Raw genomic sequence first — 12,935 nt, forward strand, 5'->3', positions numbered from 1 at the left:
TTAGGGTGATAAACAGTGGCACGCTAGATTGATGGAGAGAGAGAGGAGGACGGCAGGCTAGGGGGCGGTGCAGGGGGCACCCGCTGCGCGCGTGGAGCGCTCCCTGCACGCGCCATGCAAGGGGAGGGGGCTGCGTAGGGGCAGCCTTTGCGGTCGAGAATGTCACGACGACACGTTATTTTTGTTTCCACCATGTAAGAATGTCTCACAGACGTAGCGTACCATATACCTTGACTCTTATCAATCCATAAATTTTGTGACTATACAGAGAGGACAAGGGAACCAGTATTTTGTGGGACCCATCTAACACCCCTCACTAATCTGTTCTGCCTGGATACTGGCTCCCAGTAACTCTGTGGCACGTGTTGCTTGGTCTTGATTAACAAGAGCAGCAATAGGAGCACGGCATGCAGGTGTCTCATAGCATTGTCTTTAAGACTATCGTGTCATATTTTCGTATACAACAAAACGAAACTTGTATGAAACACGTTTACTTATGTTCTCTCTTCTTAAAAAACATTGTTATATCACTAAAAATACTTATAGAAATTTATGTAGCAGCTTAAATGAAAATGAAACTCCAATAAAATTCTTCTCGGACTGCCCCTGCAGATCTCCATGAGGACCGCTAGCTGTAATAGGGAGCATGTTGTCTTAGTTTTAATATGTATCGTTTTCTACTGCTTATACAATGTTTTGTTTCTATAAATTATAACTATAGTAGTCCGAACAACTGATTTTAATACTAAGCGAGTTATCGAGGATATTGTTATGGTAGTGTCCACCGTTGAAAGTTTTGGCCTTTGCGCGCTGGTCATTTTGCAACGTAAACCTAGTACTATGAATCCTGGGCTATTGCAGTGCATATATATGTCGCGCGACCTCAAAATCATTGAAGGCCTTTTCATACTGTCCTTCCTTATTATAAGGGACTGTAGTGTTTGCGACTGTCCAAACTTTTTCTAGCTGTTACGAGAGGTGGAAAAGAGACATAATTAAATTAATGGCGGCGTTGGACGACATCATATATAACCCCAAGTTTCTAGACAAAATCGACTGCATCTGAATGAATGACAGTGACTTCTCTTTTTGTTAGCAACACTAATCTGACGAACTCAACTCAATAGCATGAAAACGCTAAGCATATAATCTGGTACAATCAGAGAGGAGTTTAGGGAGGGTAGCAGCAAGAGAAGTAGAATGGAGAAGCACAATAGCTGTTGTGTTCTAGAAGGGAGAGAATCCGGGTACATGAGAGAATGGAGGAAGAAGATGAGCAGTAGTTGGAAGATAGAGTCTAGGTTCTCAAAAATCATTCTTCCCTCCTGCTTTCCTGTACAGTTCCCTCTTTTGTAGCTGGAGGTGACCCATTGCCAACCTGTCGACTGCATCTGAATGAATGACGGTGACTCCTCTTTTATAGTACTACCGCGTGTCTGCCAGCTTCAGAATGTCGAAATCATCCCTTGATTATGCAGTGAATGTGCCTCGATAAGAAAAATAAACCAGATGGACAACACAAGCGCATCTGTGTCTCTTTTTAATGCATGAATTAGCGGATAAAACTAGTCGACTAGTTCTAGGTTATGGATCCCACGTTCACCGTCAACAGTACGTGTGGCGAGACCGAGACAAACCACCACCCGACATGAAGGTGAAGACTTGCTGCTGCTTTGTCTGTCTTTTCCCAAAACAAAAAAAAAAGATGGAGAGGGCTTTTTTTTTGTCAACCATGCACCTTTCTTGCTCAAGCTGCAGTACGTTGTTGGAACCCATTTTCTCATGCCATATTTTGCCCGACTCATAGCGGATATACCTTTAATTTGGTGGTTATACGTACTCCGATCCCTTTGCTTTAACAATTTACATAAGCTGCCGTTCTAGCTAGTTTCATCAAGATCGAGTCAAATCTTATCGATCTATCTTTAACCATCAATTTTGTTTGGTATGGGGGACATGGGACTTGGGAGGCAGGTTGACGGACATGTAGTAATATGCGCTCGTGCTAGCTAGCTATCTCTATCTAGGACTGGCCGCTGGCCGGCGGTGAGCGGGCTGCAGCGTGCACTGTGCTGTGCTCTACAGCGAACCACACAGTCCATCATCCATGCTGCTGCACCCCTTCAGCAGGCTTCAGCTAGGGCATGCATGTACTAGCAAGCATCCAATAACAGCATGTAGTCCGTCCGAGTCCGACCTTAAAAACACGAGCAGAGAGGTCCCTTGTCCTTGTCGCGGACATGCTGCGTTGTCCGTCCGGCCGTCCTCCTCTTTACGACTTTACCACTGTATTGTACTTAGGCTGAGTCCAGTGCACAGCCTCCCTCTCGCCCCTGCCACGTCAGCTCTCGCCTCCACTCTCGCCTCTGCTGCTCCAGTGCACAGGCTGCAGCAGGCTACAGCCTCAGGCTATAGCCACATCAGCTTTTCTATTTCAGAATTAAGTAATTCACGCGGATTTATTTCAACGCTCAGAAAACACACAACATAATATTTTTATTGAATTAAAAATTACAAATTGCGTAATAATTAAAATAAAATTACATGACGATTTAAAAATACATAATAATTAATAGAAAATTACATAAATCTAATGATTATTATGTCCCCATACATGTTCAACCAAATCATTTAGTAGTTGTGTATACATCGAAAGTAATTTGGAGGATACACACAGTCATCAGCGAAGTAGTCTTGATGAAGCCGATCATGGGCAGACTCACGATCACGATTGATGTAGCGTCGACGACGCTTGGGCCTGCTCGACGACTCTTCATTGAGGTTGAGCATAGCCTCCTCCATGGCTGCTTGCAATGCATTGCACATTCCCCCTTCGGATCCTTCACTTGAGTTTGTGCTCGAGGAAGACATGACGTGAAGATGAGTAGAAAAGGCGAGTTTGGAAGAGAGAAATGAGATAAAATGGTGTGTGAAATGAGCTCCACCCGGGTAGGGATATATATAGAGGGATTGGGGATGAAATTTGTAATTTTTTGCAATTTTTTCGAATTTTTTGGACTCCAAACGGTCAAAAACGGCTAGTTGCAACGGCTAGCACACGTGGACCAATCAGATCGCGACACGTGGACCAGTCAGATCGCGCCACGTCGCTCTCGCCCGCGCTCTCGCCCCGCCAGTGCCTCGCCTCCCTCTCGCCTCCCTCTCGCCCGCCTCTCGCCCGGGCGGGCGCTCCAGCGCGGGCGAGAGCGAGGCGATATCGCCCGCTCTCGCCGGGCGCCAGCGCCATCGCCCGGCGCCGGCCTCTCGCCCGCCTATCGCCCGCGCGCGGGCGGCAGCGGCCTCTTATCGCCCGCGCTGCCGCCCGCACTGGCACCAGCCTTAGGCTGGTGCCAATGCAGGCTATAGTGAGGGCGATAGCGCCCAGCAGGAGGCGAGAGCGGGGCTGGAGGCGGGCGAGAGCGACCCGGCGGGCGCTACTGCTACCGCCCGGCGATAGGCAGGCGAGAGCGGGGCGACGCGTTGGCGATGGCGTCTTCGCGGGCGAGAGCGAGGGGCGACAGTGAGTGGCGGCTTCTGATTGGTCCACGTGTGCTATAGCCTGAGGCTGTAGCCTGCTGCAGCCTGTGCACTGGAGCAGCAGGGACGAGAGTGGAGGCGAGAGCTGACGTGGCAGGGGCGAGAGAGAGGCTGTGCACTGGACTCAGCCTTAGAGTAGAGATGGCCAAACGGGCCGCCCAGTCCGGACCCGGTAAAGCCCGGCCTATTTTGGGCCCAGCCCATCAGACACGACAGGTAAACCGGACCAGGCCATACTGACCCGTGGGCTTGAAATGTTGAACGAGCCCAGCACGGCACGGGTCTAAACGTGTCGGGCTGGCCCGGATAGCTCGCCCTAAAAACAAGGTCGTGCCGGTCCGAGCCCGTTTTCAAATGTGCACTGGCGCACAGATAAATTAGCAAAGTAAAATTACAGGCACACATGACACAGCTGACAACACTAGAAGTCTACAACATACAGCAGCACAAATAAAACAGACACACAGCACTACAACAGACAGCAACAAGCACACATAATTCAACATAAAATATACTTAAAAGAGCTATTTGTGCAATGACTACCTCGTTAAAAACCTTTATAGGTAAAACTCACATCTCGTGAGAAAACATTAGAAAGGAAAAGAGTACAGTCCCAGCTCTTATATATTACAATATTGTTCGTTGTTGAGTACTACATATTACATGGATGATGGATGAAATGAATGAAACATGAAGATACAGTCCTAAGACCCTAAGTCTTAGGTTGCTCCACCTCATCAAGATACAGTCCTTCAAATGCATCTTCTAATTCTTTATCCTGGGCAGAGTGCTGAGCTCTTGCATCACCTAGCACCCAGTCCTTAATGCAAAGGAGCATCTCAACCATCTCTGGGGCTAATCGCCGTCGTCGTTCCTCGATGATCCTGCCACAAAGACTGAAAACAGACTCGGAAGATACTGTTCAAACATGAACTGAAATAACATCTCTAGCTAATATTGAGAGAACATGAAATGTTAGTTTATGCTCATGCCACCAATTTAAGAGGTTGAAATCATCATCAAACTTCTGAAGAGTGTCACTTTCAAGGTAGGAGGACAGTTCTGAGTCTACAGAACTTATGCATGCACCAGAGCTTGCTGCCTGTAGCAATTCAGATGTTGATGTTCCCCTAGACAAGTTAGGAGGAGTAATAGGTGGAGTATACTCATTTTCAGATCCATAGATCCAGCTCTATTGTTGTTTCCTCTTACCAATAATAGATGTTGTAGGAGTGGGCCTCTGCAGTTTAATTGCACCAAACTTATCATCATATTTTGTAAACATTACACTCAGTTCAGATCTCACATTAGAATAGAAAGTTGAGTAGTCAGTACCAGTGAGATCCGACAATATCCTCAGAATATTATGAAAACCTCTAATCTTTGCTCTAGGGTCCAATATGAAAGCAAAAGCATATAACATTGGAATATCCCTCCAATACTTAAGGAATTTAGACTTCATAGGAAAAACAACATTTCTAAGCAAGTGATCATTGTCATACTCATTTAAATGCTTAGCAATATCAAGTATGTTATGCAATATCAGAGGAGATGTGGGATAATAAACACCAGAAAGGGATACAATTGCATCATAGAACAATTCCAAAAATTCTAGAACCTTTTCAGCCACATACCAATTAGCCTCTGTTAATAGATCACGTTCACCAGGCTTTCTAGGGTAATGAGTATGCATGAAAACAGAAAATGTTGACTTGTATGGAACTAAATGTTTAAGCATGAGATATGTAGAATTCCACCTCACATCCATGTCAAGCCCAAACTTACGAGGGCGTACATTCATAGCAACACAGTAACTCTTATAAGCAGCAATGCGCTGATTAGAGGAGTTTAGGAATGAAATAGCAGTTCTAAATGCTTCAATGTAAGGCTTAAGCCGTTTCAAGCCAGACTTCACAATAAGATTGATAATATGGCATGCACAACGTTGATGCAAAAAAAGACTACCAACATAACCAGACAGTAGAGGTTTAAGCTTCTCCATAGCTCTGGAGTTAGAAGATGCATATCCAAAGTGATAGAGATCACTTTGTTAGTGCATCCAAAATCATCAATCACACTATAGATATGGCCAGCAATGTTCACACCAGTGTGAGCAGACTCTATGAGCCTAAGGCCAATGATTCTCTTCTCTAGCATCCAATCCTTACTAATGTAATGAGCAACTACACTAAGGTAGTCCTCTTTAGCATTGCCTGACCAAATATCAGAAGTAATCGCAATGGATGAAACATACAACAAGCAATCGGCTATAACCTTACGACGATTAGTATAGTACTTAACCATATCCCTAGATGTAGTTTGTCTGGTCGCAGATTTGAAGCCAGGATTATGGGATAATTTGATGTACTCCTCAAAAGCAGAGGACTCAGCAAAGTTTAGAGGTAGATCAAGCCTGGCAATCAACCTACACATCTCAGTTCTAGCACGATGGGGACAATAATCAAAATTACGAACAGAACCATCAGGGTTGAACTTAATGATGGACTGCTTGCCCAACCTAGCATTTTTTACTTTGCAATCACGTTGATGCATAAGCAAATGGCCAGTACCACTAGAAGACACAGCAGGCAAAGTTACTTTGCACCAGTGACACTTCCCACCAGTCCTTACCCTCATGTCGTTCTTAATCGTGTACACAGGCTCAAAACCATCCCATACTTTTGAGGTGTTACACCTCTTGCGGTCGCTAGAGCCCTGACCAACCGCGGCAGGAGCTTCTGCGCATTGGCCATCACCAGGCTCCTCGACGGCGAGGTCAATAGGAGCTGCGGCAGTGCTACCACTACCACCACCATGGTCGGTAGTTGCAGTAGCACAGCTCTCAGGGTCTCCAGGTTCTCCCAGCAGCCTCAAAGCGTGGTTGATGGAGCGACTCATGTCACCACCACCGTCCCCCATCGTCGACGCGTCGGTTCCTCACGGCCTACAAACAAAAAAGGTCACCAACTCATAATGATACGCGAAAGAAGAAGACGGTCGTGAGGAGGAGGTGTTACCTATGCGGCTTAGAAATGAAGCCGGTCTGCCGGAGCACCGATTCCATCGACGATGGACCACAAAAGAGACGCGGAAGAAGAAGACAGAGAGGAGATAGAGGAGACAGGTCCTTGTAGAGGAGAGGAGACAGATAGTCAGATAAATACTGTTCCCGTGCGTCCGTGCCTGAGAGCTGGTGAGAGCTCTCTTGTGGGTTTTGGTGTTTGGATGACAACCAAATTAAAGGACTAATAAGTGTGCTAAGTGTTGAACAGGTGATTAATGCAAAGCTAACAGGGTTCAACACAAGTGAACAAGAGTGATGGTCCAAAGACTGGATTATCTATAGATAATGAACACTACTTAAGTGAGCCTCGATGTGTGTAACTCAGAGACAACCGATCAAGCTAACGATGGAGGCAAGAAGAGCTTTGAGGTACCGAGTGCACGGGAGAAGGTCAAGGAGACCAGGAACCCAAAGCCAGGGGTGAAGAAGAAGACTTGCAAAGTCAAGGATGATCGAGTTAAGAAGAGTTATGGTGCATCAAGGATCACTACATAAGGACATGACTTACAACCAATGAGGTAACGTCTACAGTTATGTGGTGTAAGTCATAAGGCTCAAGATCAAGCTCGAGGAGTGAACAAGGGGGTTGGAGCTCAGATATGTCAATCTAGATCAAGTCAAGAAGACTTGATGGTTTAGAGTCCAACATTGACCTCAAACATACCAAGTGTTGAAGAGATGCAAATAAAGAGTAAAGGTAAGCTCTAGACGCATGGTCAATTATTCTATATGCTAAACATTCTTGTCTCAGTGCTAGGGACCAATTTGAGTCAAATTCAAAAGAGCAAAGGAAGTCCAACTAAAAAGCCAGCAGAGTACTTGCTGCGGGTGCACCGGATTGTCCGGTGCCTCAGATGCTCGGCTGGGGAACTCGCAGCTCTCGGGAATCGATTGGGCGCTGCGGCTAAAATTCACCGGACTATCCGGTGTGCACCGGACTGTCCGGTGAGCCAACAGCGCCCGCGCCAACGGTCGGCAGCGCAATCAGCGGGCGACGCGTGGCCTGAGCCAACGGTCAGTTGGCGCACCGGGCTGTCCGGTGCGCACTGGACAGTGTCCGGTACACCAAGAGGTCCGAGGGGCAACGGTCGGCTTCACCAGAAAAGGAAGGATATCGCGCACCGGACAAGCACTGTTCATGTCTGGTGGTGCACCGGACTATCCGGTGCACCAACCAGCAGAAGGCAAGAATGACCTGCCAAATGAAGCTCCAACGGCTCCTAGGCCCCTTGGGTCTATAAAAGGGACCCCTAGGCGTCTCCAACAAAAAAACAAGTGCAGCCAACAAGTGTATACATCATTTGGATCAATTCTCTCTCTCCCTCTCTTGTGTATCTCTCTAGTTGTGTGGAGGCAAAGTTATAAGCCTTTAGAGAGTGGAGAAGTGCTGCTGAGAGCTAGAGCAAAATCTTGAGCACGTTGTTACTCTATCGGAGTGCTGTCAAGAAGACTGTAAGCAGCCATTGCGTTGTTGTAACCAATATTATCATAGTGGAAGGCTCTATCTGTCATACTGACAGATCTGAGCAAACGGAGGAAGGAGTTGAAATAGACTCCAAGCCCAGGTGTGGCTAACTCCAACAAGGACTAGACAAGCATTTCAGGCTTGGCCGAACCTCGGGATAAATCCCTGTGTCTGTGTGCTCTGCTCTGAACTGTGTTCTATTTCTCTGTTTTATTTGTTGTTTATACTTGCACTTCTATATTTATATGTGGTACAAGCTGTACTCGAAGTGCAGGGTATTTTAAGACAGAAACTTCTATTCCGCTGCAACCTACTCGAAGGGTCTTTCATTCCACTGTGATCCAGCCATCGAGTAGAGTAAGAATTTCCAGTTTTAAAGTGATAATTATTATTCGCCTATTCACCCCCCTCTAGGCGACATCCAGATCCTGTTACCGGGCATAGAGAACTTTCAGCTGGTCAGCCGGCCTCGCGGCGCTGCCTGAGAGACGGCCAGCGGCGGAGACGATGAGAGCCGGTCAAAGATCCGTGGAGAGGCGCGACATCACGACACGAGCAGCTGGTGACTGGGGACGGATCCGAGTATCCGACGAGCGGACGAGCGCCGAGCAGTGGAGACTGGGGAAAAGAGACGAGAGCCGAGGATCGCCGAGCGGACGAGCGCCGAGCGACGAGCGGACGAGAGCCGAGCGGACGAGCGGCGATCGACGGAGAGGCGGCGATTAGGGTTAGGGTTTCACCTTTCGTGGAAGAGAGACGAGCGGCTGCGACTGCGAGTGTGCTGAATGCGGCTGAGGCCTGATGCGCGTCGCGTACTCGCGTTTAATCAGTCCGACCAAGTGGGTTGTCTGCCTGTTTCCTGTGGCCTGTGGGGAGTGTGTGCCGAGACGCCGACTGGGCTGTTTTCTCGAGCGGGCTTTAACCAGGCCTGATCCATAAATCGTGTCGTGTCGTGCTAGCCCAACGGGCTGTACACTGTGCACGAACCCGACACGCCTATCCGAGCCAGGCTGGCACAGATCCGGTTAAAACGGCCATGCCATGCCTCGTGCCGGGCCGGCGAAGCGTGCTTTCGTTCGTGCTTTCGGGCGGCGGGGCTTCTGTACATCTCTAACTGAGAGTCTGAGACTGTACTGTACGTACGTACTAGCTTGGTCATGCTCTTGCATGTGTGACGATGCCTAGGAGATGCATGCATGCGTTGCATGGGATGTGGGATCCATGCATCTGGTAGTGTCTCGATCGAGCCGGCGGCGGAGCGCTGGACGATACCGCACGGCGGCTCCGGACCGGAGCGGGCCCGCGTGTCGCCGCGCGCCCCGCAGCGGAGTAAACGCGGCTGCCCCCCGCGTGTCTGTGGTCCCGCTCTCCCGCGCGCGCAACGCATGTAGGCGAACGCGAGGGCGACGGCGTCCGGTACTGCAGTCACAGAGTCACGTACGTGTACAGTAACGGGCGGCCGGTACAGCAGCGCGCGCTGTCACGCAGTACGGCGCGACGTCAACGGCGCAACGTGACATGTCCCACGGCCCTGCCATGGGCATGCGGCATGCCGGCATGTCATGCGTGCCGTCGTGCCGACTGCAACCATATGATCTCGATCGAGTAGCCAGTGACCAAAATTCTCTCGTTTGTTTGATTAGATAGAAGAAGCATGCAGCTCAATTTCTTGGATATGGGCAGGAGAAGCTGATGTCCCCGAATGCAGGACAAATGCAGGGCTAGCTAGATACAGCGAAACAAAGAGCTGGCTGCAGTGCCGCAACAGGTTACTCTTAGACTGTCCGCAACCGTTCCCCCTAAATTTTTCCCCCTAAAGAGTTTTTCGGTTATTTTTAATCCATATGGATTGGAGGGGATTGATACAGATTGAGAGGGATTTTGATTTACTAGGAATTAAAACCCCCTCAATCCCCCTCAATCTATATGGATTAGGGTAGAACCGAGCAAGCCATAAATGTTACTATGCAGCCACATCAGCAAGATTTCATCCCTTATATTCACTCGTCCCGCAACCGTTCCCCTATAGTTTCCCCTATATATCCCTCTACTCATTAAATAAACATTTCCATATAACTAACTTAACCAACTTCAATTTTGTTTTCATTTTATTTATTTGCACACGTCCGACATGTTGCGCTTGTATTCAAAAAAAATATAATTATTAATAATAATTAGTTTAAATTACATTTCACATAAAATATATAACAAAATATTATTTTACAATAAATTCGAAATTGCATAATTTAGTGAAAACTTATGCTCCGTCATCAGATCTGTAATATATTCGTACGGAATATATAAAAGCTCGCGTACGGTAAAAGCAAATTCGACTTGTCATGCGCGGTAAGCCGCACTTGTCTTGCAACGAAAGCCACGTTTGGCTTTCGTGGGAAGCCACTTGCTTCCCCCTGAAGCCGCATTCCTCTCCCCTATATATATGGAATCCATCTCTTCACAAATGCACCAACAAAATTGAGTAGTTCAACAATTTACCCATTTCACGGTATGTCTCACAGGCATAGCGATCATGATTCTGATTCGAGTGATAGTGAGGACGAAACACTTATGCTTGTCAATCTTCTTGTCCTCAACATAGAGGCCAGACGCCAGCACCGACGACGGTCCTGTTTGCCTCGCCGCGTTATTCACAGGGATCATTTTGGTGGAGAAATCTTATCCATCATCACTACTTCGCCCCGAACCCAGTGTATCCACCCAACGTCTTTCGTAGAAGGTACCCACTACTTGTTATTCGAATACGGTTTGATATTTGCATTTTATTTACAAATATTCTTTATTCATAACTTAGGTTCCGCATGAGTAGGCCTCTCTTTCTCAGAATCTTGCAAGGACTTCAACAACAGGATTCGTACTTTACACAACGGGTTGACGCAACTGGTATGCCTGGTCTAGGTCCCCTCCAAAAAGTATGTGCGGCAATGCGGGTACTTGCATATGGGTTACCTTCTGATGCAGTAGACGAGTACATTCAAATTGGGGAGTCCGCAGCTAGGGAATGCCTTCAGCATTTTTGTCGAGGAATCATTGCATACTTTAGTGGGTGGTATCTACGAACTCCTAATGAAGCTGACATAACACGCATCATGCACCATAGCGAATCAAGGGGTTTCCCAGGGATGTTGGGTTCTATAGATTGCATGCATTGGGAGTGGCAGAACTGTCCTACGGCATGGCGTGGTCAGTTTTGTGGCAGAAATGGTCGAGCGTCCATGATACTAGAAGCTGTAGCAACGTATGACCTTTGGATTTGGCATGCCAGGGACAAACAACGACGTGAACGTGCTCCACCGATCACCAGTTTTCGACCCCATGACATCTGGTCGAATGCCACCTGTCCATTATACAATTAATGGTAATGCATATAACTTCGGATATTACCTAGCTGATGGTATTTACCCCAACTGGCCAACTTTCGTAAAAGCTATAAGGCACCCATATGAGCAAAAGAAAGTCTATTTCACACAAATGCAGGAAAGTTGTCGAAAGGATATTGAGCGTGCATTTGGAGTTCTTCAAGCAAGGTGGGCGGTGCTGCGAGGTCCAGCGTATGGTTGGGATCGTAATCGTTTAACTAAAATAATAACAGCTTGCATCATCATGCACAACATGATTGTTGAAGAGGAAGGGGCGTTTGCTGCTAATATTGATTTTGGAGATAACACTTCAACCATTGAACCACCGCAACTAATTGCAGAAGGAAGGGCAGAATGGGTCATAAACCACTTCGATCTTCGTCGCCAAGAAAGATCGTGCTCCCTCCAAAATGATCTTGTCGAGCATTTGTGGGCTCGGCGTGGAAGCATGTAAACTTCATAATTTGTTGCTACATTTTTTCAACTTCATTGAAGTATGTGTAATTTGCATTGTCATGTCGTACCTATCGGTTATCAAATAAAGTTTATGATCATTGGACAACTGTCCTTGTTCTTTGAACAAAAAGATTCATAAGTAGTCTTCAGCCATGTAAAAGTAAAAGTGCAAACGATTTTTACACATCAGAAGCGGTTCCAAGCAGACCATCATTTTGAAGTAAAAATAAAATGGTCGAACCACGCAGCAGTTTGTTCTCGAGCTCGAATACGTTCACGAACAAATATATGAAACTTTAAGCATACATGTTCACAGCACTGTCAAATAATTATTGTCTACAACAACATGATACAACAAACGTCACAGCACAACTGCCCTTCACGACTTATGGTTCGAACAAAAATATAATGGTCTGCCAAACAAATTTAACCAATGACATAAGCAAATAATGCAAACCGGTTTGGTGAACAAGCTGAAGTTACGAGTAACCCAATATATCTTTTACTCATAACTAAATATGAATTGTTGCAACTTCTTTTTTTGTTCTTTCATCATAATCCAGACTTCGGGATCGACATCTTCTTCATTTGTTGCCTCCAGCCTTTGCAATCTTTTTTCAGCAGAATCTAGTTCTTGAAGTTTCAATTCCCTTTTTCGTATGATGACCTTTTCTGCTTCCAATTCCAACCTCTTTTTCTCCATTTCCCTGTCTTCTTCTGAGCACTTCTCTTTCTTTTCACCCTTTTCTATGGACCTCTGAATTTGTTTTTCAGTTATCTCTTGCAAACGACTTAGGTACTCTGGAGATGACGATGATGCAGGTTTGTTTCTCTCTGATTTACTGAAATCACGACCACGCAGCCGTTTTCCTGTCAAACCAGCAGATGCACTTTCAGTTTCAGTTGCGGGAGCATACGGAGTACCTGTACAGCCAATTGGATTTGCATTCAATCCACGGAACGATTGTCCACTACAAATGCTCTCCCATTTGGGTTCTCCCTTCAGTTGGTGCCAGCAATGCATGTACTGGAAAGG

The 12,935-nt window shown here is 46.8% G+C and overlaps 1 protein-coding gene across 1 annotated transcript; it reads left to right on the forward strand.

Annotated features, from left to right (window-relative positions):
- Positions 1–9,271: 9,271 nt before the first annotated feature.
- On the forward strand, positions 9,272–11,897 carry LOC103649335 (uncharacterized). The gene is made up of 4 exons (XM_008673635.2): positions 9,272–9,395; positions 9,750–9,834; positions 10,879–11,267; positions 11,350–11,897. Exons 1-4 carry the CDS (start codon positions 9,272–9,274, stop codon positions 11,895–11,897), a joined length of 1,146 nt encoding a protein of 381 aa, XP_008671857.2.
- Positions 11,898–12,935: the final 1,038 nt, after the last annotated feature.

This window comes from Zea mays, chromosome 2 (assembly GCF_902167145.1).
Source record: "Zea mays cultivar B73 chromosome 2, Zm-B73-REFERENCE-NAM-5.0, whole genome shotgun sequence".
Classification (NCBI taxonomy): Eukaryota; Viridiplantae; Streptophyta; class Magnoliopsida; order Poales; family Poaceae; genus Zea; species Zea mays.

Coding starts and splice junctions, on each gene's coding strand:
- LOC103649335 (XM_008673635.2), top strand. CDS start 9,272: ATGGGATGTGGGATCCATGCATCTGGTAGTGTCTCGATCGAGCCGGCG. Junction 9,396..9,749: donor GCCGCGCGCCCCGCAGCGGA/GTAAACGCGGCT, acceptor GGATATGGGCAG/GAGAAGCTGATGTCCCCGAA. Junction 11,268..11,349: donor CTGTCCTACGGCATGGCGTG/GTCAGTTTTGTG, acceptor TTGGCATGCCAG/GGACAAACAACGACGTGAAC.